The sequence below is a fragment of the Vicugna pacos genome, chromosome 20, assembly GCF_048564905.1.
Source record: "Vicugna pacos chromosome 20, VicPac4, whole genome shotgun sequence".
Classification (NCBI taxonomy): Eukaryota; Metazoa; Chordata; class Mammalia; order Artiodactyla; family Camelidae; genus Vicugna; species Vicugna pacos.
In genome coordinates, this window is record NC_133006.1 from 12,227,843 (window position 1) to 12,251,749 (window position 23,907).

Below are 23,907 nucleotides of genomic sequence, written 5' to 3' on the forward strand. Positions count from 1 at the left end.
CTGGGCAGCACCTGGCCGAGGGGAAGGTGTGAGCCTCTGCCCTGCATGACACTGTATGACACAGGTGCCAAGTTTTTAATATTTGATATTGAGTCTATCATTGTTCTTTCCTGGGGCCATAAACTCTGTCAAGTATATTTTAAGAACTCCCTGTTTTTTTTTTTGACTATGGAATTCATAACTTATTTTGGATATTTAAAAATTAACTTTAAAATTTTTTTTCAAATGAGACATATTCACTATACAAAATGCAAATAAGCAAAAAGAAACATAAGTGATATGTAATCTGGTCACCCTGGAATAGCCACTGCTAACATTTTAGGAATCACCCCAGTGCCTACAAAATTTACACATGACACATAGCAGGTATAAATATTTGTTAAATAAATTTCCTTCCAGACATTTTGGATGTGTACATTTTATATGTTAGCATGAAATATTTTACAAAATTGGATTATACAATGTATGCTGTTACATAATCACACAATTGTGCTTAACTATATAAGGTGAACGTAACGTCAGAGATGACATTAAATGTAAATACGTTAAATTCCCTAAATCAAAGATGCTCAGATCTCTTAAAAAAAAAAATCTGACCATATGTTGTTTATAAGTGGCTAACTAAAACACAATGATACAAAAAGGCTAAAAATAAAGTGAAAGGCAGACACAGAGCCGCAAAAACCATCCAAAAGAAGGCAGAGGTTTCTGGGGGCACTAGAAGCAGCACACTGTGGGATTCAGGCCAGAACTGCAGAGAACTCAGGTAGGGTAAGACTCAGCCAGACTGACAGATGTGCTCAACAGATGCCTAGGAACCAGACCTATCGGCATGAGCGAGGGTCCTGTGGGAGAAAACAGTGCCTTTCGAGGGCATGTTTGGAAAAAGAATCTTTTAAGACTGACCCTTCAAACCCACATCAATTCAATGCTTCCTCGTTGCCTGTCCAGTTTTTAAGGATTTTTGCCTTATAGTCTCCTCTATTAAACAAAAGTCATCAGTACATGAGTAGAAACTTGAACGTCCATGATGTGAAATTAGAACTTCAGATGTTAACAAAACAAATAGAATATGGGAGAGCAGTTACAAGTAACATCTCCCTCTTACAGCCTCAGCCTGAGGAGTAATGCGGTCACTCTTGCATCTCAGGAGGAAGAGAAGGGTCCTTCTCCTCCAAGCTGAAACCCTGGTGGGCGTACAAATGCCCGGGGATGATCACCCTGGAACACACATGATTCTGTGGACCCACTGTCTCAACCTGAAGCTTCCACTCTGCAGCGCACCTGAGCTGAACTTCATTGCAATTTTAACATGTCCCTCAGCTGAGCCAGTTCCCTGGGCAATATTCCTGTGCTAAATACTCATGACTCTCCACTCTTAGTCCTCTGACCTGTTTACTCAAAATCCAAACTGACTTTCATTCTTGTATTTCAGAATGTCATCAACATAGCTGACCACATCCTTAATTCCACCTCAGTAACCAACTGGACAGTATTATTGCAGGAAGAAAAGAATGCCAGCTCCCAGTTACTACAGACACTGGAAAACATCAGCGTTCTGGTACCTTCGACAGCCCTGCCTCTGAATTTTACTCGAGAATTCATTAATTGGCAAGGGATTCCAGCATCCCCAAGTCAACAAAAGACGGGTTACATCTATGAGACTGAAATGTTCTCCAGAAATAACTCCATTCCCATTAGAGGCCACATGTTAATTAAGTCAGACCAGTTCCAGGGGCCCCTTCCAGAAACCATCGTCAGCATGGCCTCCTTGACTCTGGGGAACATTCTGCCCGTTACCAAAAATGGAAATGTTCAGGTCAACGGGCCCGTGATAGCCACAGTTATCCAAAACTATTCCATCAATGAAATTTTCCTGAATTTTTCCAAGATGGAGTCGAACTTGAGCCAGCCTCAGTGTACGTTTTGGGATTTCAGCCACCTGCAGTGGAACAATGCCGGGTGCCACCTAGTGAATGAAACTCCAGACTCGGTGACATGCCGCTGCACTCACCTGACCTCCTTCTCCGTGCTGATGTCACCCTTTGTGCCCCCTGCCATCGTCCCCGCTGTGAAATGGATCACCTTTGTGGGGCTGGGCGTCTCCATTGGGAGTCTCCTCTTATCCCTGATCATCGAAGCTCTGTTCTGGAAGCAGGTCAGCAGGAGCCAAACCTCACACACCCGCCACATCTGCATGGTGAACATTGCCCTGTGCCTCCTGATTGCCGACGTCTGGTTTATCGTCGCTGCCATCGTGGACTCCACGGCAAACCCTCCTGGAGTCTGCGTGGCCGCAGTGTTCTTCACACACTTTTTCTACCTCTCCTTGTTCTTCTGGATGCTTATGCTCGCCTTCCTGCTGGCTTATCGGGTTATCCTTGTGTTCCATCACGTGGCCACGCCTTGGATGGTGGCCATCGGCTTCTGCCTGGGCTATGGGTGCCCTCTCATTATCTCCATCGTCACCATTGCCGTTACTCAGCCCAGCAATGGCTACAAAAGGAAAGATGCCTGTTGGCTTGACTGGTCCGATGGGAGCAAACCCCTCTTGGCCTTCGCCGTTCCTGCGCTGACAGTCGTGGCCGTGAATTTGGTTGTGGTGCTGTTCGTTCTCACAAAGCTCTGGAGGCCCACCGTCGGAGAAAGACTGAGTCAGGACCACAAGGCCACTGTCGTCCGCGTGGGGAGGAGCCTCCTCATTCTGACTCCTCTGCTGGGGCTCACCTGGGGCTTTGGCATTGGGACGATGGTGGACAGCCGGAATCTGGTGTGGCACGTTATTTTTGCATTACTCAATGCATTCCAGGTGAGAGCAAGAAGCATAATCTACTCTATTCCCAGGTAACTGGAATAATTTGAGAGAATTGAGGATGGAAAGACCACTCTGGAAGCTATCTCATTTCCCTGCCTCCAGTAGGACTATAACCAAAACTGCCTGGCAACAGTGAATAGGAAAGAAAAGATTCATTTTTCCCAACAGTTACTGTCATATTGAATCAGAATATTAGGCATCTTTGGTAATCCATTCCAGGGTTTCAAATCTGTTAGCGTTGACGTAGCTAACGCTAATCTCTCTTGCTGCTGATCCAGTCCTGTCCCTCTTATGTGAATCTCTGCAAAAGCACACAGGGAAAGGGAAATAAGAATACTTGTTGAGTCTGAGTGTGCAGAGGAGGTCCCTAGAGCACCACAGAGCAGGGGCTGGCACACTGCAGGCAGTGCTGTTTTTGTAAATAAAGTTTTATTGGAACACAGCCACGTCCATTTGTTTACGTAGGATCTGTGGTGGTTTTCATTACGAAGGCAGAGGTAGCACTTGCAAGAGACTAGATGACCTGCAAAACCTGAACTATTTACTATCCGCCTCTTTACAGATAAAGCGTGTCAACCTCTGCTGCAAAGGATGGGTTTTACATGCCACGATCAGAGTGTTCAGACAGTAGGTGGACAGAGTGATCCTTAGGTTTGGGTGAATCTGAAAAGAAAGCCTTCAGTCCTGGTTCAGGGAAGGTTTTCGGGGTCTCCTCTGGACAATGACTCAGGGAAGTGATGGTTAAACGTTTGAGCGCTGGAGTTAAATAGCTCTGGGCCCAAATATGTCATGTTATCCAACTGTGTGAGCACTAACCAATTATTTAATTTCTTGATTCTTCAATTCTCTCATCTGATAAACAGGGATAATGTTATTACCTGCATCTCGGAGTAAATGTGAGGATTAAATGAGGTCATTCGGCCCTTACGGCAGTGCCTGGCACAGAGTGAGAGCTCTGTAGGTTTTCCTGAGAGCAGCTGGCTCTCCACCTGCTTCGGCAAGCCGGCGTCCCTCTAGGTGGCAGCACAGAGCAAACCGTGACAGGCTAGGGATCCCCAGTCCGGGGCGGGCCCTTGGTGACAGGCTGTCTCAACAGGCAACAACTGGGGGTGCTCTGGCAGGGAGGAGGATTTCAGGGTCCAAGAATGACTTCACCAAGGGTCCCCCAAGAGCTGGAGGCGATGGAAAAGATGCTGATCTGGGTCTACTTCCTCCACTTGGCCTTGGGATTGGACCTCAGTGCCAGCTGACACCATACATGCTTAGTAAATGGTGGTTTAATGCCCAAAGGAAGACTAAGATTTAGAGCCAAGTGGAAGCTCTTTGTTTGGGGTTTAGGACGACACAAAGGGGAAAATGAGGCTCCACATGTGTTTAAATCTGTATTCACTCAATAATTTATACATCCAACCACAAAAAAATGAGTTGAGTGCTTTGTGCTAATCCAGGCATCGTGGAGGCCACACGGTGCCTTTGCCTTCAAGGAACCCACGCCTAGTAGGGGACAGGCAAGGAACAACGTCAGTGTTGGGGAACATAATAGAATAGTATTAAATGTAAATGATTTGTTTTCTGGAAAACAAAATGACAATACATGTGCTTTATTCCTTTTTTTTTTAAAGGGGTTTTTCATCTTATGTTTTGGAATACTCTTGGATAGTAAGGTATGTATATTCATTTCTTTCTTCCTCCCAGGCCTTCCTCCCCACCCCTTCCGTCCTGGGGCCCTTATTCATATATAAGAGATTAGCCCAGGTGTACTTTTAAATAAAATTCTATGATTTTATCAAAGGCAGGCTTAGTCCAGAGAAAAAAGAATTAAACACTCACTGCTGATAATAAAACTATAAAGAACTAATCACAACACATAATGTGTAATTATTGTGAAAAAGGAAATTGTTTTTACTTTTATTTTTTCTTAATTAAATTATGATTTGGCAATAATTAAAGAGCAAAAATCCTTTCCTTAGGGGTAAATTCATTTTTGTTCCTTTAAATAATTTACCCGTTTACTTAGACTTTGCTGAAAGGTCTACCTACTTCTGTATTTTTAGAATTTTATATATTTTTATATTACATTTATATATTTTATATTACATAGTCTCTGCCGTTAAAGAAAATTCCTAATGAAGGACAAACAATGAAAGTAGAAAATAACAGAAAAAATAATTTAAATAAATTGGTATCATTATTTTTCCAAACTTTGAGCAATTTTGTTGAGAGAGGTAAAGACAGTAAGCTAATAAATGTAGACTTTGTTTTAATAAGAAGACAAGAATATTCTGCAGTTATAATTGTTGCACATGCACAAAACTCCTGTTTACAAAGAAGCATTTTGCTTCTTTTTTGATTAGACTAAATAATTCCGTTGTTGACACCATTCGCTTGGTTGAAAAATTCTTCACTTCAAAGATAAACTTCAATTTAGCAATTAGTGCCAATTACTAATGCCTGCCTAGATTCTGAATTATTGTGGCTTTTGGTATTGTTGCTCTTTGTTTAGCTCTAGATTTGTTTACAGGTGAAGAACAGAAATAAGAAAGGAAATCCTTTCATCAGATACCCAAGCTTATGCTCTATTAAGTACTTCCAGGAGATACTAGTACTTAAGTAGCGCCTTCCTTCTGCAGTTGTGTTCCTGATTTGTCACAGTGTAGTTGCATATGCGTGGTTCCCAAATATTTCTTTGTTGCCTTCCAGCTGCGACAGCTGCTACTTAACAAGTTGTCTCCTTTAAGCTCTTGGAAGCAAGCAGCAAAGGTAATTATCTCCTGCCGCCACCCGGGCAAGGCACAAAGTTCCAGTCTTGCATTTTTCTCTTGATGCAGTCCCACAGCAAGCCCCCTCTTGTGTAAAACCCCTTGAGTTTCTGTCACCGTTAGATTCCTGGTGTGTGTCACGATGCCCAGCACACGGTCAGTACTCACTAAAGAGTTGTTGAATAAGTGAGTGAGTGAATGAATGAATTCAAAGGTGCAGAAAGCTTCGAGGATGCTCAGGCGTGGGTTGTGTGGTTCTCTTGAGCATTTGCTATAATCTGACTTGACTTCCAAGATCTGGAATCAGTAGGGTTCTCTTCTCTGCCTGACTTTCTGGGTCTCTCTTTTCCTGCTCCAGAAAAGGAGAGGGGGAGATCCTGACTAACTTCTAGTTTATAAAACGCTCTCTCTCACGCAGGTGTTACTGACTTTGTCCCTTGAAATTTTGGCTCTTTCTTCTACAAACTGCTAAGTTTGTATGGAAACGGAGGATTCCTGTTTTCATTCTTTGCACGAAAGTGTAATCCATGTAAGGAGAGCAAAGTTTGAAACAAAAGTACTTGCATCCCTATTTTGTATTTTTGACATTAATTTGAACTTTTGCCTTTCAGCACAACATGGAGGGCCATCCAGAAAGGGTTCTAAAAAGCAGAAAGTTCCGCGTTTGATAAACATCAACTGATTTAAGGACATGAAAAACTACATGGATATTTAGAGATTTTTTACAAGGGATAATATAACCTTTTGAAATAAAAATAAACAGTGAGGAAATTAGCCTCTAGCATTAAAATAATTTCCCTGGGTCTGCATTTTGTAGGAAAGGGCTGTGAATTAGGAAGCAATGACCCATGAGCTGGCAGACCTGCTCCATATTTCTGACCCAGTAAAACTGGCTGTGTGATCTTAGGAAAGTCAGTTAGTATCTTTTGGTTTCAGTGTTCTCAAACTGTAAAAAAAAAAAAGTGTTGGACTGGTTACTCAAAGCAGAAGTTCTCACATTCTGGGGTTCTGATTTTATATCTTGAAGAACTAAAATCCCTTGAACCAGAAAATGTGAAACAAATGGAACATTCTCTGCTGTTTCGAAAAGGGGGGAGTTAGGGCATAGGTGACTGCATTCAAGAAAAAGCTTTAATTAGTAAAGCAAGCACAGGACACTCCCCACCCTACAAAGCAGGCAGTGAGAATTTCTCTCATTGGAAAGCCAGAGAGAGAAAAACATTCAAAAGTAAAATAAAACAAAACCCAAAGTGAAGATGCCTGACAGTGTTTTTTCTCCCTGTTTCAAATGTAAAGTGCGGGCACTTTGCAGCAGGCAGCGGCAGTCAATGAGGGCTCTGTATTTTCTGGATTTGTGTCCCTCTTGCAATTTCATTTTCAAGTCAGGTGACAAAGGGAGATTTTGTTTTCTGGTGAGGTGGCTCATTTGCTTTAAGATAAATGCACTTTCAGCAGAAGAAAAGAGGCATACTTGTAATCTTTGGAGGGAATTTGAATGAAAAAGCTGCACCTAGATCAGAGTGATGAGCAGACAGGGAGAGGTAACACTTGGGATGAAGGCTCCTGCCAAGAAACTCGCTTGGGAGTGAACAGAGAGCAAGGGTCGTAACCAGGTGTGGATGCAGGACCACAGTGTCAGGGTGGAGCTGAGACACCAGGATGTGAGCAAGTCCACATGCTGGACGGGACGAGCCATCAGAGAGAGTCTGAAGACCAGTGAGGGGGGAGGGTCATTGACAGAAGTTTCCTGGGAAAACAGACGGAGGACTGAAGGTGGAGATTAGACACAGGAAGTATCAGGGATGCAGACAGAGCAACAGGTACAGATTTGGGTCATGATGTTGAGAGAATTCAGACCTGGTTACCTTTTTTTTTTTTTTCAAGTAAGACTCAGGGCCATCCACTAAGGGATGGGTAGAGGGATGGTGAAGCAGGGGTCTTGAAAGGACCAGTGAAATTTGGATAGTTGGCTGAAGGGAGTAGGAGAAGCAGCCGGCGGTGTTCTCAGTAAGGACCGTTCCCCAAGCCGCCATCACACTGTGCGGACCCACATGGGGTTTCTCTCAGGCTCCTCTCTCTGCTGTGGGCTCAGGACCCCTTCCTGGCCCTCCCATCCTCCCTGGTCACGTCCTCTGTGACTCCACATCAGAAGTCAAACTCTAGTGGCCTCTACAGACGCCCCCTCCACAAAGAAGGGATTGATTTATTTTTAGTTCTAGTGACTCAGGTTCTCTTGACTAACAATTTAAACCCCTAGAAATTTATGCATGCACCTGAAGAAGCTGTCTTTCCCCAGAACATGCGGAGTCTCTGAGCATGTTGCAACCTTAGATTCTTCTAAGTAGGGCAGGATGCGGTTTTAAATGCAATGATCCTGACCTCAGGATTTTTCTTTAGGATTATAGAATTATGTGTATACAGAGCCCTGAATTCTAGAAAAGCAATTCTTTTGCTTTGCAATTTTCAGACATTTTTCGTTCTTGTCTCTATGATCATTTTTTTCCCCCAGAGCTCAGTGTAGGGTAGACACGCATAGTTTAATGAAAATCAGGAAACTCACTGGGCTACATACTGCATATAACAAACATTTGTTTGTTTTGTTCTGATTTAGCCTCCTCATGACATGGACTGTAGCACGCGGTAGAACTTTTCTTTACTCCTTTCTATTTCCTCTGTGCTCAAAACATTGCCTGACACAGTGACATTCAATAGGAGATGTTAAATTAATGAACAAATCAATTAATGAATGAGACAAGGTTATAATGTACCTTAACACTTGTATCTTTCCCAAGAGGCAAGTGTTCTTTATTTTAAATATCTTACTTCAGTCTTTACATTTTTCAACTCTGTGCCGCCTCTGCTCCAGTGACTACAGAATTGAACACAAGCGATTTGAAGTATTGTTTTTCCTCCGTGGGTTCCTGTTCTAGTGATAAATGTGTGAACTGAAGAAATGTGAAGATGGACACAAAAAAGGATAACATCTTCCTTAGAACTGTTTTCTACTTGTTAAAAGTTGTAAGAATACACAGGAATACACAATTCACTTGAAAATAAGTTCTTTGGCATTTAATTTAATTTAATTTAATTTTTTGGCATTTTAAATAGATTAAAGCAGAAGAAAGCATACGGCGGTGAGAACAGTTGACCCTTGAACAGTGTAGGGGTTAAGTACCCGCCCCCTCCACGGGCTGCCAGGCAGTGGAAAATCTGCATCTCACTCAGCCCTCTATATCCACGGTCCTCCATCCATGAATTCAGCCAACCACAGATTGTGTCATATTTGTTGTTTGAATAGTACATATTTATTGAAAAAAAACCTGTATGTAAGTGGACCTGTGCAGTTCAAACCCATATTATTCAGGGGTCAACTGTCCTCTAATTTCTTGAAAAGAGAACAGTGCCCTAGGTGGATGGAATTTAGGATTGTTCGTGGCACTGAGACATCGGGCATTGTAGACTGACACTAAAAGAATACTTTCAATGCCTGAATGACTTGTTTTTCTTTTGTGCAGCAAAACCCATCAGATGTTTCCACCAAACCCAAATTTGAAAAGACCTTCAACCCGTTCCAACACAAAGGTGAGTTACAACCAGCCAAAGGTTATAAAGGGTAGGAATAAAGACTATGAACACATCATGTGAGGAAAATTCAATGACAGCTTTTAAAAAGTTCACATGAGAAGTGTGTGCGTGTTGGCCAGCCGTGTGTCCCGAGTTCGTCCGGATGGCACGGAGGGCTGACAGAACAGGGCTGGGGATTGGACACTTGTGGAGACCAGCAAGGCTCCCTTTCAGCTTTGTGACAAGTCACCGCCATTTCCTCAGCTAGATGTGATATGACTTGGTGACACTGAGCGTGGAGGGCATGGGGTGAAGGAAGTGGTTAGACTCACACCAGTTGTGTCCTTACTGGAGAATCTCGCCTCTGGACCAGCTGCTGGGTGCTGGGCCCGGGGCCAGGTGCCTGTGCCCCGAATTTGGACATATCCTCCTCCCTAAAGTGTCCCTGAGGAAGGAGGAGCCACCGGAGCCACCACCTGCCGTGGGTGAGGGGCCACGCTCCCCTCTACTTACGACATGTATTGTTCCTATGCTTATATGTTGGCTGTTGCTAAAGTCAGTGATATTCAGCTCCCGGAAAAACGTGAAGATATTTAAGCATCACACATAGTCGCTGTTCTCGTGGAGGAGAGGGTTGCATCCTGGGGCTTCAGGAGAAGCTCTTCCATCACACGTTAAACTAAACTGCAGTCACACTCCAAAGGGCGTGAGTCCCACTTCACATTAAATTGTGTTGATAGCCTCACTAAGGGTGAGAATGGGCAACTCACTTTAGATTCCAATCAAAATTATTTGAATTTCAGATGAAGTTCCAGTGTCTGAACTTTAAAGACACTTCCTTCCCCAGATGTTTGGGATCCTCATCCCGAAGACTTGGGTCCTGTTATCACTGCCACCAGCCAGCCTGAGGGCTTTTTTAAAAAAAAATACATCTCTTTATCTTTTTGGATGTTTGTTCCTCATCAGTAAAATGAAAAGCTAAGAGATCAGTAAGGTTCCTCTCAGCTGTAACATTCGGTGACCTCAAATATTTTATCTCATTTCTCAGCAACATCTGAAAAATACAGTGCTACTCTTCTGAAATGAGAGCTGTCTGACAGGTGTGTCTGTGGCATTAAGAAAATGCTGTGTCTGGCAGCCAACCACACATTGTATGCCCAGAGTTGTAGAGAATCACATTCATCATGGTCTCATGCTTGACTCCAACACAGCAGCAATGATTCTCATTTTTTTTCCTCTCTTAGGCAATTATGCCCTTTCTCATCCTGGAGAGTCCTCCAGCGACGTCATGCTAACGCAGTTTTCATCAGTTGAATAAAGCTGGGAACTGTAAAATCCAGGAAAATTTTTTGGAGCAAATCAACATAGCTAAACATCAGTGAAGAAATTATGTTCAATATTAGATGAAGTTTTCTGACTCAAGAGTCCGGGAATAAAGTAAGGAGATTTCAATGGCTTCATGACCACCATCTTTAACGTCAATGAAATGGAGAGATGTATTTACATGTGGTTTGATTCAAAGGAATCACTTCATAAATGTAGAATAAATTTGGTTGGAAATTACATCAGTTGTACTGGCCTCTCACTGCCACAAACTATGATTTTCCTTTTTTCATAAAATAGCATTATGCACGTGGCAATTCCAGTCATCTGAACTGGAGTAAGGAAATGTTGTGAAATCTCTTTAGATACATTGATGGACCACGTTTGCTTTCTTATTAAAAAAAAAGTCATCGGTGAAAATTTTCTAGAGGAAAGGTGTTTCCCTCTTCCAGATTTTCCAGTTGGATTTTCTGCTTATTTTTACTTTTTAGGTTCAGTCACTTAAATTTGAAAGATAATCAGAAACACAATGGGAAGTGTCCATTTCAGGTAGCTTTGTAGTCCTCACTTAGGAAGTGTAACAATGTGATTTCATGTGTAACGCAGTATTTTTCAGTTTGCAAATCACTTTCACGTGGCCCCCCATCCAGTGACGTGAGGTGTCCAGGCAGACCTAGCACAGAGGTGAGGACACGGAGGCTTGGACAGCTGAAGTGACTTCCCAAAGACTGTGAAGCCCGTGAAGGAGTACTGGGGGCTTTTAGGATGTAACAGCCTTGAAAATTACCTGCGATCCGAAGCAAGCTTTATGAGATCAGATGCTAGATTCGTGACTCCCAGAATTCTCTCTAGGTAAGAGGCAAATTGAGGGACAGTTTGGTTGTCAGCTTCCAGAAAGACCTTAAAACACCCTGGTTTTCTTTCATAATACACTGTCGGCACTTTCTGGAAATTATTTGTGGGTATAACTGGTGACGCTTTTGAATGAGCTACAGAGCATTAGACAAATAAGAGAGGAGGAGACATTTCCCTTCCACACTGCCATCACCTGCGCTCACCTGAGTTTCAGCTCTGACCACAGTGCCCAGAAGAACCAAGCCCTTTGATTCATCCTTGTTTCCAGAGTCTCCTGGAAATCTGCACTGGTATTTTGTAAAGTAAAGCATCGATTTCTCCCAATAATAATTGTGGTGATGATGATGATGGTAAGTCAAAAACAAGAAGCAATCTGTACAGAGTGCTCACTCACGAAGTGTCGGGCACTGTTCTAAATGCTTCGCATCTATTAACTCATGTAATTTCCACAGTAAGCTTGTGCAGGGGGCCTGTTATTAACCCGTTTTACAGCTGCTGAAACGAAGGCTCAGGGAGGTTAGAGAATGTGAGTAGGGCCACGGGGAGGTCTAACGGCTGTGTCAGGACAGTAGTCATGGAAGTCGAATTACAGTAAGGAGAGGGTTACGTTAAGTCAGACTAGCAGGATGGGCATTGTTTATTTCAGTGTAATTAGAATCCTGGACCCCTTGGTCTGTAAGGGCGCTCAGGCGTCATCTAGTCACTATTTCACACGCATCCCTGTTGTCCTACGTCTCAGCAGCCTGTGATTACAGGAGGAGGTCACGCCCACACTTAATGCCGTCTGCAGGAGTGTATTAGTCAGCTCAGACTGCCGTGATGGAACACCGCAGACCGTGGTTAGACAACAGAAATTTATTTGCTTACATTTCTGGAGGCTGGGGAGTCCAAGTGGAAGGTGCCGTCAGCCATGGGGCAGGTCAAGACTGGACCCGCAGGGGCAGTTACTCAACAAGGTGAAAATGATAGGATACTGGATATACTTGAATGTTTTTAATTTAGAAAAAGACTTACATACTTTGAGGTGGCTTGGGGATGAATTTTTGATAAGAACACAGAAATCCAAGCAATTAAAAAAAAAGAAAAAGAAAGGCAGAACAATGAAACATACCACCTGGCTCAGCTGTGAACAGAGCACACCAAGTGTGGATAACGGGAAATGATTTTGACGTAACCAAAATAGTAACAATATAACTACATTGGGAAGGTGGAGAATAAGAAGTCCATTTGGGTGGGTGGCAGAAGAGATCTAAGTTTATGTTTTTTGTTTGTGGAAATCAACAAAACTGAGAAACCAAGAAGTAGCATTATAACCATGCTATTTAGAAATATAGAAATATCAGAAGAATCAATTAAGTCCTTTGAAAGAGATTGTCTCTGGTGAGCTGGGAATTACAGAGCTGTTTGACTTTTGAAACCATATCCATATGACTTCGGTTAAATATAAATTGTGTGTGTGTGTGTGTGTGTGTGTGTGTGTGTGTCATCGGAGACAGCTCAGGACATTCTAAAGTCGGAAGTCTCCTTGATTGATTTCCTTGGCCACAAGCTTATGTAGCCTTGGTCAGCTGCTTCATGTCTTGGAGATGCCTATGAGATGTTCAATTTGAGATGTCCATTAGACCACGTGGTATACAAATCTATTGCTCAAGGGAAGATCTGGGCTAGAGGTACACTCTTAGGGTCTTCAGCATAGAGACGGTGCTTAAAGCCATGAGACCAGATGAGATCACCTAGCAGATACAGGGAAAGAAGTGGGTAGGTCCAAGCACTGAGCAAGGGGGCACCCATCATTTAGAAGTAGGAAGAGGAGGAGGATTCAGGGAAGAGGAAAGAGAAGGAGCAGCCCGTGAAGTAGGAGGGAAACCAGGAGAACACGGTGTCCCAGAAGCTAAGGAAAGCATTTCAAGAAGGATTTCCAGGACAACACCTGGGTTAACTACTGAGCGTCAAGAAAGACAAAGACCCCGACCTGCCCGTTCCAGTTTGAATGTGCAGATCACTGACGTATGAATAGAGGAGGCTCCCAGAGGAAGAAAGCCCCCTAGTGGGAAATTTCACATTGAATACACAGGCTAGAGTCATGTTTAGACTTTGCCTGGCCTTGCGGTGGATAAGCCCTTCCAGACCTGTAACCAGCTGTTTTAGAAAGACTAATCTTCTCCCTGTTTTACTGATGCTTCCAGCACAAATGAAGGGCTGAGGGAGCGGTCATTTTGTAGCACCTAGAATGTTTCCCAGCCTGATGCAGATTTTTGGTAAAAAGCCCCGAATCTATTTCTTTCTAAATGATTCTTACGTGGAAAGATGATTTGCCTTTTAAGAAGGCTGCAGAGCTGTGCTGTACTTACCTTGATCGACCATCAGGGGGCGGGCTCTGACCAAGAAATAAACCCTGGACAAATTGCTGGAAGCTTAGGTACACCTGAGAGCCACCCTGGAGTCTGGGGAGACGAAGGGCGTTTTAAACCAACTACTCGAATTAGGAACAATTTACTGTGTTGCTGCTGTGCTTTTGTCTCGAAAAAGAGATTAGGGAGCTAAGAACATAATAGCTCTGTTTGGGGATGGCAAACAATACCTCTGTTTCCTGGGTTTATGCCCAGGGGTGCTAGCGGACTTTTTAAGCAAAGCAGGAATTAGCCATGGTTGGCCGGGATTTTACCCTGCTGGCAAACCAGTGTTTAATTTAAATTTGGGCCGTCTCAGAGGGATCAACCTTGGGTAACTTGGGCACATTCAGAGTTAATTCAAGCACGTCGCGCAAAATAGATGGGGGAAATGCCTAGCTTTGGGGATATATTGCTTACTTTGGGAAGAAAATGGTTTGGCAAACTTTGTACAGTTTTGTTAGACGTAAGCTTCCCTGAGCGAATTATCCAAACCCTTCACAGATTCTATTTTGTACCCAAGGTCATAGGGGTGGAGGGAACAGATCAAAAGAAACATAAAATAGTGACTTCATTCAGAGCAGGGCTTTACCAGGTCCCCCAAGATTGATCAGGAAAGATCGGGGCTGCTTGCAGTTGACTCCTCAGCCTTCCCCTTGCTGCCAGGGCTGGCCTAGAGCACAGGGTGGATTGAAGAAAAGGGTGGGAGAGGAAACAGAGGTGATCAGATCCTTCAGAATTCCAGTTTCTGTGCTAGATTCAGCACAGGTGACCTGCTTTGATCCTCAGTCAATTGCATAATATATTCCCCCTTCTATAGATAAGGAAGCCGGGAGCTTGGAGAATTTGCGTAACCTGAACACCAAGGGAGGGGAGTCTGGTGCAGAGAGCTCTACTCTGCCTCACTTCCCTGGTTCCGAAAGCCTCTCGCCCTCACTCCAGGCAAGCAGCAAGTGTTCCTGATATTTTATGACCAGAGATGAATTGCTTTGGGATAAATAATGGACCACGAGGCTGTTTTTAAAAGGATGCTATGCCTAATGCTGTATCATGAAATGTTTTTTCCAGACACTTGACTCCAGATGCTCCTGATAGCTTGGGCAAGGTCAGGGAAAGGTCAGAACCTGAGAAAAGAACGAAAAGGTTCAGGGATGGGGAAGCGTTCACTGATGAGCACAAACTCTTCTGCACTTGGTGTCCATTTCCCCTGGCTGGATCTTAAACAGAGATGCCCAGGTGCACTTCCTTGATGGGCTCCCGTGGGGCTAGACAGTGGTCTCTGGGACGGGGTTTGCCTCAGTCATCTCTCTGCGTGTCAATTTCCCATCAGTAGAACCACGGACCTGCATTCGTTAGATAAGCTCAGAGATCCCTTCCAGTCCTGACTTTCTCTGATTCTGGGTCTCTTCATAGGTAACACCCTGGGAGAAGAGAAATTTATCACTGAATTGTACCAAGCGGGTTTGGCGAGACCTTATCTAGCTGGGTAGGACTCACAGATAAAGCAATGCCAATAGCTACATTTCCCCCAATCAGATGGGCGGCAACACCCCTCTGGAATTCTGACCTGACACTTGAAACCGGAGCGGAGGAGCGCCCCAGTGTGATGTGTTGCCAAGGGATACATTGCTTTTGTGGATAAGGTTTCCTGGTTCTCAGATCTCAGCCATGTCCCCCAACAGGGCATGGTGAGGCAGCTGTGGATTCCAGGACACTGCCAAGGACAACTCTTTGTGGCCTGGAAGCTTTGCCTGGGGCTGGTGATAATGAGACTTTGTTTTCCGGAAGTAGGCTGGGTGGGGGAGCCAGCCCCACCTGTCCCCAGTGTCACCTGACTGTGGGAATGTTCATCAGCTTAAAAAGGAATATATCAGAAGTCGCAGTCATGGAATCACTTCCAGAACTTATGTTGACAACTGTTTACGTATTTAAGTCTGCAGCAACACGCATCTCTCCCGCCCTGCTTTCTTTTAGACCAGAGTAGTGATTCTCAAAGCGTGTCCCCAACCAGCAGCATCGGGGTGACCTGGGACTTGTTAGAAATACTAATTCTTCTGTCCCACCCCAGGCCTCCTAAATCAGAGACACTGGAGTGGGGCCCCGGGACCTCTGTTTTAACAAGGCCACCCAGGAGGGACTCTGATGCAGACTCAAATTTGGGAAACATTTACTTCGAGAACTTGGGGAAGGAATGTTCTAGCCCGAAGGCAGCAGACTAGGCGGTGAATAAACCTTGCCCTGTGCAGGAGGGTAGGGCGGGGAGTGTTTCCCTTTCTATTGCCAACAGTCCCGTGAGCCTCAGGAATCAGCAAAGTCTTGGTACTTGTGTGAGCAGAGGAGTGTTCAAGTTGGATGGCGTCTTCTGGACGATGTAACCTGTTAAGAAGGCAAGGGGGTGGAGCTCTGGCTCCAACACTTCCTGTCCGGATTAACTTGGTTCTAGCACCAAAGCCTCGTGACTTCATCTGTAGGAAAGGGTGATAACTCCCTGCAAAGTTACTGTTGGCGAGACAGGATGGAAGGCGGCAGGGCGCAGCCACTCAAGGAAGGACAGTAATTAACACCAAAATGGTGGAAGATTCAACCCCTAGCTGTTCTTGAGGACTGAGACTGTGGGAGGTTTGACTTCTAGTAGACCTTGAGCTTCATTATACGCCCATTGTAACGTATTAGCATGATAACTAACACGCCCACAGGCGGCATGACAGTGCCAAGGCTAACCAGAGAAGGTCAGAGAGTGAGCGGTGGCCGAATTCCGGGGAATCCCAGCCCCTTTCTGAGGGTAGCTGGGAAAGTCCTCCCACTTGTAGGAGTGGAGCTACTGAGCCCATGAACACAGGCAACACCATGCCCCGTGGCCGCCTCGCTCGCTCCCTCCTCTTCAGAGATGGCCCGCACTCTGTCTATGGAGTGTGTACCTACTTTTACTTTAACCTGAGCACCCAACCCCCACACCTCATGGCCTTTCTCTCGCCTTACACTCTATGCAATGTGTATCTTTCTAAATAAATCTCCCTTTACTCAACTGTGGCTCGCTCTTGAATTCTTTCCTGCGCGAAGCCAAGGATCCACACCTGGCGGGGCAAGTCCCAGGGGCTCCACCGAGACCTGGGAGGCGGCCCTCCTCACGCCCCACACTTGTTTTTCCTGCATCGTTGGGGCTTTGCAAGCTAAGCCTGAAGATTCTCAGCGTGCTGTCTGGTATTTGGTAAGCCTCCAACAAATACTGGTTGTTGCGAGTATTAATAGTGCTGATGTTAATAACACAGCATGAATTCTACACCATGTTGTCACTGCCTCAAAGCAGTGCACTTAAAGGAAAGATACAAGCTTCAGGGACCAGAGACAAGGGTTCAAATCTCAGTCCTGCTACTGACCACCTTGGACAGACTGTCCTACCCCTCTTGATTTTAAAAAGTGGGAAAGATGACAATTACGCATTGTAAGTAAGTAAGTAATAAGTCAGTAAAGCTGCTTGCTTGATGCCTGAAGACGATAAATGTTTGCTACATTTTCTTTCTTCCTCCTCTTTTTTCAGTGGGAAAATAAACCCCATTTTCAAGGCTCTGAAGGTCGGTGTCCCAGGGATTTAATCAAGCAGAGCATGGATTACATTGGAGCATTCTACCAGGTGGCTTAGAAAGCCAAGGCGAAGGACTAGGGGCCGCTGTGAAGGGGGCAGGATGGGTAGGTATATTTCTTTTTCTCGTTCATTATCCTACAGAAAAGTTTAATGACCCTTCACAAGTCGAAAGAAAAACAGCCCAGGTGAATGAAGGCTTTTGAAAGGAAGACTCCTAAAGGGAAACAAACCGAAAGAAATTTCGGATCCTCGTTTCTTGTTAAGATAAAACAGGCTTGAAGTATATCAAAGGCATTGCTGCAGCTTCTGCTGAGGACCTTTCCAAATATACAGGACTCTCAGATGCCTTAATTACAATCCCTTCCTGGCCCATCTCTCTCTCTGACTTCTGTATTTTTACCTTCAGGAATACCGGCCTCCAGCCAAGGATGTCTTTTTCTGGCCTCTCTTCCTTTCTGCCTCCCCGGCACCAGTGTGGATATACTTTCCTCATCCTGGGGTTGCAGGTGCTGGGGCGGGGGTGGGGGGATGTGGGACAGTCCTAGACATTAGTCTGAGGGTTTACATGAACCAGAGTGAACCTTCCAAGCACAAAGTGTAAGATGTATAGGAGGTGTGATGAGGAGGTAGTGAGGTCATTTGCTTCCCAAAAGGAAATTTTAACTTTTACTTATTAATTCATTTGAGGAAGCTGAGTCCGATGACCAGAAGTATGAACTCTGGACTCCACGTTTGCAGGATGGCTCTCACACTCAGCCTGTGTCCTCCGGGGGCGGGGAGGGGTGCAATGTAGTCCCTCCAAGGCTTCCATTTGCTCAGTGGTAAAATCCAGGCAGTGATGGTACCGCCCTACAGGTTTGTTATGGGATTTAAATGAAGCAAAAGTCCTGGAATATAGTATGTGCTCAATTTGTTAGCTACGATTACTTTTAGCATTAATTTTTTATAAATATAAAAAAAATATAAAGAAGAATGTAAAAATTCCTCTCCTTATTTTACGTTTGCCTCTCCAGTACCTCTCCAGCCTCCCTCCTCAAGAAGTAATTGTTATTTTTGTTTGTTTTTATTTGGGTTTTTAAAAAGTACTTATTTTTTATTTAATTGCATTTTAATTTTTTGTTGGAGGGGTATTACATTTATTTATTTACTTTTTTTTAATGGAGGTACTGGGGTTTGAACTCAGGACCTCACGTGTGCTAAGCATGTGCTCTACCACTGAGCTATACCCTCCTTCCTGGTTTTTGGAATGTATCTTACGAGACTTTATCCTTCCACGCAAATGGGATCCACTTTCTACATGTATGTATTCTCCTTTGTAAGCTTCTGTCTAGTGTTTATTTCAAAAATTCACAGAAGAAATTTGGAAAATTTCTAAGAGACAGAACCAGGTATAAAATACAGAGGCAAAAGATCTCAAAACTTCAGAGCTTTGGAGTTATATCTAATTTTCAAAATAAAAACTACCTTGACTACTTATGCCCACAAAACGTGGGTCTGGATGAATTTTGTTTTCTCAGAAAATTCACACCCCTCTCAAAGCTGCTGATAACGGTCATCACAGCAGATAGTTAGAGGATTCTGATGCTGCCGGGAAGGTAACTCCAAGGGAAGTGTTAACTCTGCACACACACCCCCTTCCTCCCCCATCTCCCTGCCAGCCCTGCAGTGCTGTAAAGTCCCAAATCACAGTACTAACTCGGACACCCCCTCCAGCACAGCCGATAAATCCATGGTTGTGTGCAAAAACACATAGTAGACACAGAAATGGGCAACGAGCAACTTTGTTCAAGATCTGACCTTATCTGCACCTTGGCAGGGACCGGCTGCTTCTATTGCCAAGAGGTGAGCCTTCACTACTGAAGTCCAGCTCTTCCTTTAAACAACAGTACATTGTAGCATATGGTGCCTACATGTGCTCACTTCTCTTACAACATTCCCAGGAGGAGGAGTGAGAGCAAGCAGTCCAGGAGTTAGGGTCTGTATGTCTCACTTTAAGACACTGCTGTGGCTCCTGGTTGAACATTTGCCCAGATCCAGGTACATCTTTCTTGCACCATCATCACTGAGTGATGCTCATGTTTGTCATCTCCACCTTGTCCAGAAAGAGTCCACTCCAACCACATCTTATTAACAATCAACGCCTTTTAGACTCCACAAGCCTTCTATTACACACCTTCTGTGTTCTAGGTACGTGTCTCAATACCAGGTTCTTTACATAGGAAATGTCACTTAATTATAAAATTACCCTCTTGGTTCTACAGATGAGGAAACAGAGACCAAATTCACCTAGAAAGTGACAAAAGTGAGATTAAATCCAGAGACTCTCTTACCCCAAAGTCCATGTTCTTTCTGCTGCAAAAGCTATTCAGGACCCTAGAATCACTGAAAGGCTGGTGAGGCAGGGATCGCCTAGAGGCTCCCTGTATTTATCCCATTCGTCTACTTTGGTTAACGGCTTCCTAACAACCTTTTATAATTTAGTCCCAGCAAGAAATGTCATCACTCAGCCGCTAAAATACTGGCCATAGAGTTCATGGTTGACAGTTCCACCACTGGGTGTACCTGCATCCTTCACAGGCTGTGCGGCCATTTCAGGCATCAAACCTCCAATTCTTGCTTCTCCAGCCTTACCCCCTCACAATCGATGTATGGACAAGAAGGTCAAGAAGTTTGAATAACCTCTTAGGAGCGTGAGGACACACTCAGGAAGCCAGGCTTTCGGGCTGAATTTCTTTGAGTGGTAAGATAACTATTGTTCTTTCTCCCACAGTGGAGAAGTCAAAAGCCAGCACTTGAGAAGCGCCTAGGAAATCCTCCGTTTTCATTCTCAGCTCATCTCCAGGGGAGATGGGGACAGAGGAGAGCTGTCCAACAACAAACAAATATGTAAAAAAAAAACCCAAAAAATCCTTTACTGGATGTTGGAAAGCATGAGGGGAAGGAAAAAAATAAAAACAAGGAGAAAAAGAAACCACTTCTATTCTTACTGCTACTTAGAGCATGTTGTGGAGAAATTACAAAGGGTTGTACATTCCTGGAAGGAAAACAAAGTTGCAGATGCTGGGGATTACTGTACAGAGGACAACGCCCTTCCCCTCGTCCAGAAGGGCTTATGAGATGACACAAGGCAAAAGAGATTTGTACTGGGAGAATCTCTTGAATTTCTTCTATTTGTCAGGATTAAAAACTCAAGGTGAAAAAAAAAAAAACTCAAGGTGGAAAGGAGCGGAAAGGACCATTTTTAGGAAAAACTGAAAATCACAGTTACCCTTAGTTCTAGTAGGATAAGGAATAAAACATGGTTTCCTTTTTATTTTCATCTTATGAAATGACCTCTCAACACACTCCGTATTTTCTTAGTGGGAGCATTTCTTCTTTCTAAATACATCCTACAAATCTTGGGACAGATCCTTTCTTTGTATTTAGTAGAAACTAAATCAGAAGATTTGACTAGATTTGGAGCCATTATGCACGATAAACTACCACACGGTCACAATCCTCAGAATGCACACATGAGATCTGCAAAAGTGATAACTGGCTTGTTTACAAAGGACTGAACGCTCGTGTGACCTTTATTAACATTGGTAGTCCTGCAAAAGTTGGAGTGAGCAATCAAACGTCAAGCTTCTAGCCCGGGGCAGGGGGCGGATGTGCTGAGAAGGACGTTTACCCCCACAGACTTTGAAGGGAAGAGAACATTCCTTGAGTTCTGCCAGCTTTACTTCCAATGGGGAAATGGGCTTGTATATTTACCAAACACCACTGGAGACCAGCTCATTCTGGAAAACAAACACGGCTCTGCAGGTCAGCAGTGGTTCTGCTTGGAAGAGTATGAGCCCCGGTCTTTGAGTCTTTCCAAGATTCTTTCATCCATTCAACAAAAATCTATGGCAGGCCAGGCGCTATTCAAGGGACTAGGGCTTCAGTGGGGAGCAGGATGAACAGGCAGGTGAGGTTCCTGCCCATGTGGAATCTGTGTGTCTCTCCCCATCAGACATGTCCACGTGGGTAGAAACCCATCACAAGTCTACAACTTTTCAGCTTGCCTGGTCAGTCTCTCCTAACCTCTGCTACTTGTCAAGGGGTTACTATTACTATTATTAATTTTTTCTTTCTTTTTTTTTACTGATTTGGAGTCCTGAGGCCCTGTCAATAAAGAACCTGGATTCATCTACTTTTACGCTCTAGTTCCAAAGGAAAATCTCACCACTCCCTGTGTTGTTTCACGCACCTAGAAAGCCCACCCACTCTCCCTTCCACCTTTGCAAATCTCCTTGGCGCTTCAAGATCCACGTGGTCCCCGACGTCCTGCGTGAAGACATTCCTGCCGGCTCCCACCTCCACTGACTCTCCTCTGTTTTGAACCTTGGAGATCTCAGGTAGCCACCGGCATATATTACAAAGGAAACTTGACTGCTCTTTTTTCTACCATTTGCTGTTTCTCATCTCCATAAACCTTGTTTCACCTGCTAGATTACACAGTCCTAGCCAGCAAGGACTGAGCTTTATCCTTTGATCTTAGCTAGCTCATTGGTGTTAGACTTGAATAGCAGTTGCATACATTTGAAATATACCTTTTCATTTGCTCATTAAAAATGCTTTTAATAATTGACTTATGTTCTGAGTCATTCATATATATATATATATATATATATATACACACACACATATATATATATGTATATTTGTTTATTAAACTTATTCTGAATTCCTATTATGTCCAAAATGATGTGGTGCTGTAGGGGATGGAAAGAAAGTTGAACATTCAATATATGCCCTTAAAGAGTTCACGCTTTCCTAAATGAGCCAAGACAGGCCAAGAAAAGACTCAACAATTTTGAAGTTAAAAATAAACCCATGTTGTAATTCTTGGTTTCCTTTAGTGGATACTGTTTGTGTGTGTGGTTGTGAGTGTGCACGCATGAATGTGTGTGGTGTGTAATACATCTGGTTTATAAGAGGAAAGGTCAGTTCTAGAGAACTTTTTATATTACATGAAAATTTTCTACAGGAAAGCTAGGTGATTGGATAAAAGCTGAAAAAGATTTCATTGATCATCCAGATGTGGAGAATGTACAGGAACCACCAGAAGATTGACTGATTGACTTGTATTTTCTCAACACGATCCTAAATAATCAGTTATTTACAGATATTTCCCTCTTCATGCAATTTGAAAAATGGGCTTCATGCTGGTCAAGACAATTTTGCCTTCTGTATTATTCATTGGTCAGTCTGGAGTAAGAAGGAAGTAGCTTTGGACACAGTAGAGAAAATACGGTCGGAGGAGATGAGGAAAGAAAGGCTCACTCATTCCACATGACCGTGTCTCCACGTCAACACACCACAGTCCAGAGCCTCTCACATCTCCCCGTGTTTCTTTTAAACACACAAATGAGCACTTCAAGCCACTTTTTGGTATTTTCCCATCTCAGTTCTCTCCATTGTTTGCCAAGCTCTTCTGGACAAGCAAAATGAAATGTATTTCCTTCTGGGTGACTGTTCGGTCTGCGGACCTGTGTGTGCGTGTGCTGGGGTGTGCACTGCCCGGCTCGTAGGTAGACAGATTTCCCTGATGCCCTTGGGCTTTGAATAGAGCAGAAAGGTGGAGATTATTTAACTCGGTAATAACAATGCTGACTTACGAAAATACCTAAGGCTGCATCAGAAACAGTGGACTTCGATGTGCTGCATCATGCTGTGACTGTCATTAGAAATGGGCCAGTGATGGTTTTTATGGGTCCTTGGACCAAATAATATGGGGGGGAGGGTCGAGGCAGATGCTGTGTGTGAGGAAGCGGGGAAGGGTATCTCATTTCCCTAAGTAGGATATGCCAGTGTTGTTTCTGTATTCCTACAGTCTTTTTTCTGATGTTAAGGTACTTTCCGTTTTGTATGTATATGTGTGCATCTGCGTATGTCAAGAATATTTATAACTTATTCTTTCATTCAATTAATCTTTTATTTTGATGGAAATAAACTCGTGTTTTCTATTTTATTTTGTCATTGTTTTGTTTTGTTGGTTTTGCTCTACAACAAAACCCAGAAGTGGTGCCGGGTAAATGACTGTGAAATCAGTGAAGGCTGAGTGTGGGACACTTCAAATCCCTGGAGGCGCTTTCTTGAGATGTCTGTCCTTCTATCTTAATGTCTTTTTTTTTTTTAATAGACTTTATTCTTTTAGAGCAGTTTCAGGTTCCCTAATGTCTTGAAGAGCAATGTCATGTGCGTTTTGAGTATGAGGGTTGGGAGAGGAGCAAGTGGTCAAACTCCAAGGTAAATAGAAAAAAAGAAAGATAATTGGGGTCCAGACGCCTGAGTCGCCGCCCTAATACCACCTCAGGGGACCGGTCTGTGGCCCGGGAGGATAGTCTGTGGAGGAAGGAGATGTCTACTGTGGACACCCAGCTTCTACGGCTCCAGCTAGAGTAAACTCTCATTGGTTTTGTCAGTTTCTAGAATGGAACATGCTGGGGCACTTTAGGGTTTCATGGGGTGAGAAGTCACCTTCGTCATATACGGTAGCTTCTTCTGTCACCAGATTCCCAGCGCTTTGAGTGTGAGACCACGTGGATCACACATCTGTATAGCCCTAGCCTTGTGCACATTCTATAAGGTTTG

General features: G+C 43.9%; 1 protein-coding gene across 1 annotated transcript in view; it reads left to right on the plus strand.

Moving 5' to 3' along the window:
* ADGRF1 (adhesion G protein-coupled receptor F1) overlaps positions 1-10,612 on the plus strand; it is a 33,315-nt gene extending 22,703 nt beyond the window's left edge. Inside the window, exons 12-16 of the mRNA XM_072944857.1 lie at positions 1,436-2,809; positions 4,438-4,479; positions 5,516-5,575; positions 9,090-9,156; positions 10,383-10,612. Coding sequence (XP_072800958.1) covers positions 1,436-2,809; positions 4,438-4,479; positions 5,516-5,575; positions 9,090-9,156; positions 10,383-10,456 — 1,617 coding nt within the window. The 3' untranslated portion in view covers positions 10,457-10,612. The remainder of the gene's footprint in view (positions 1-1,435; positions 2,810-4,437; positions 4,480-5,515; positions 5,576-9,089; positions 9,157-10,382) is intronic.
* The last annotated feature ends 13,295 nt before the right edge of the window (positions 10,613-23,907 follow it).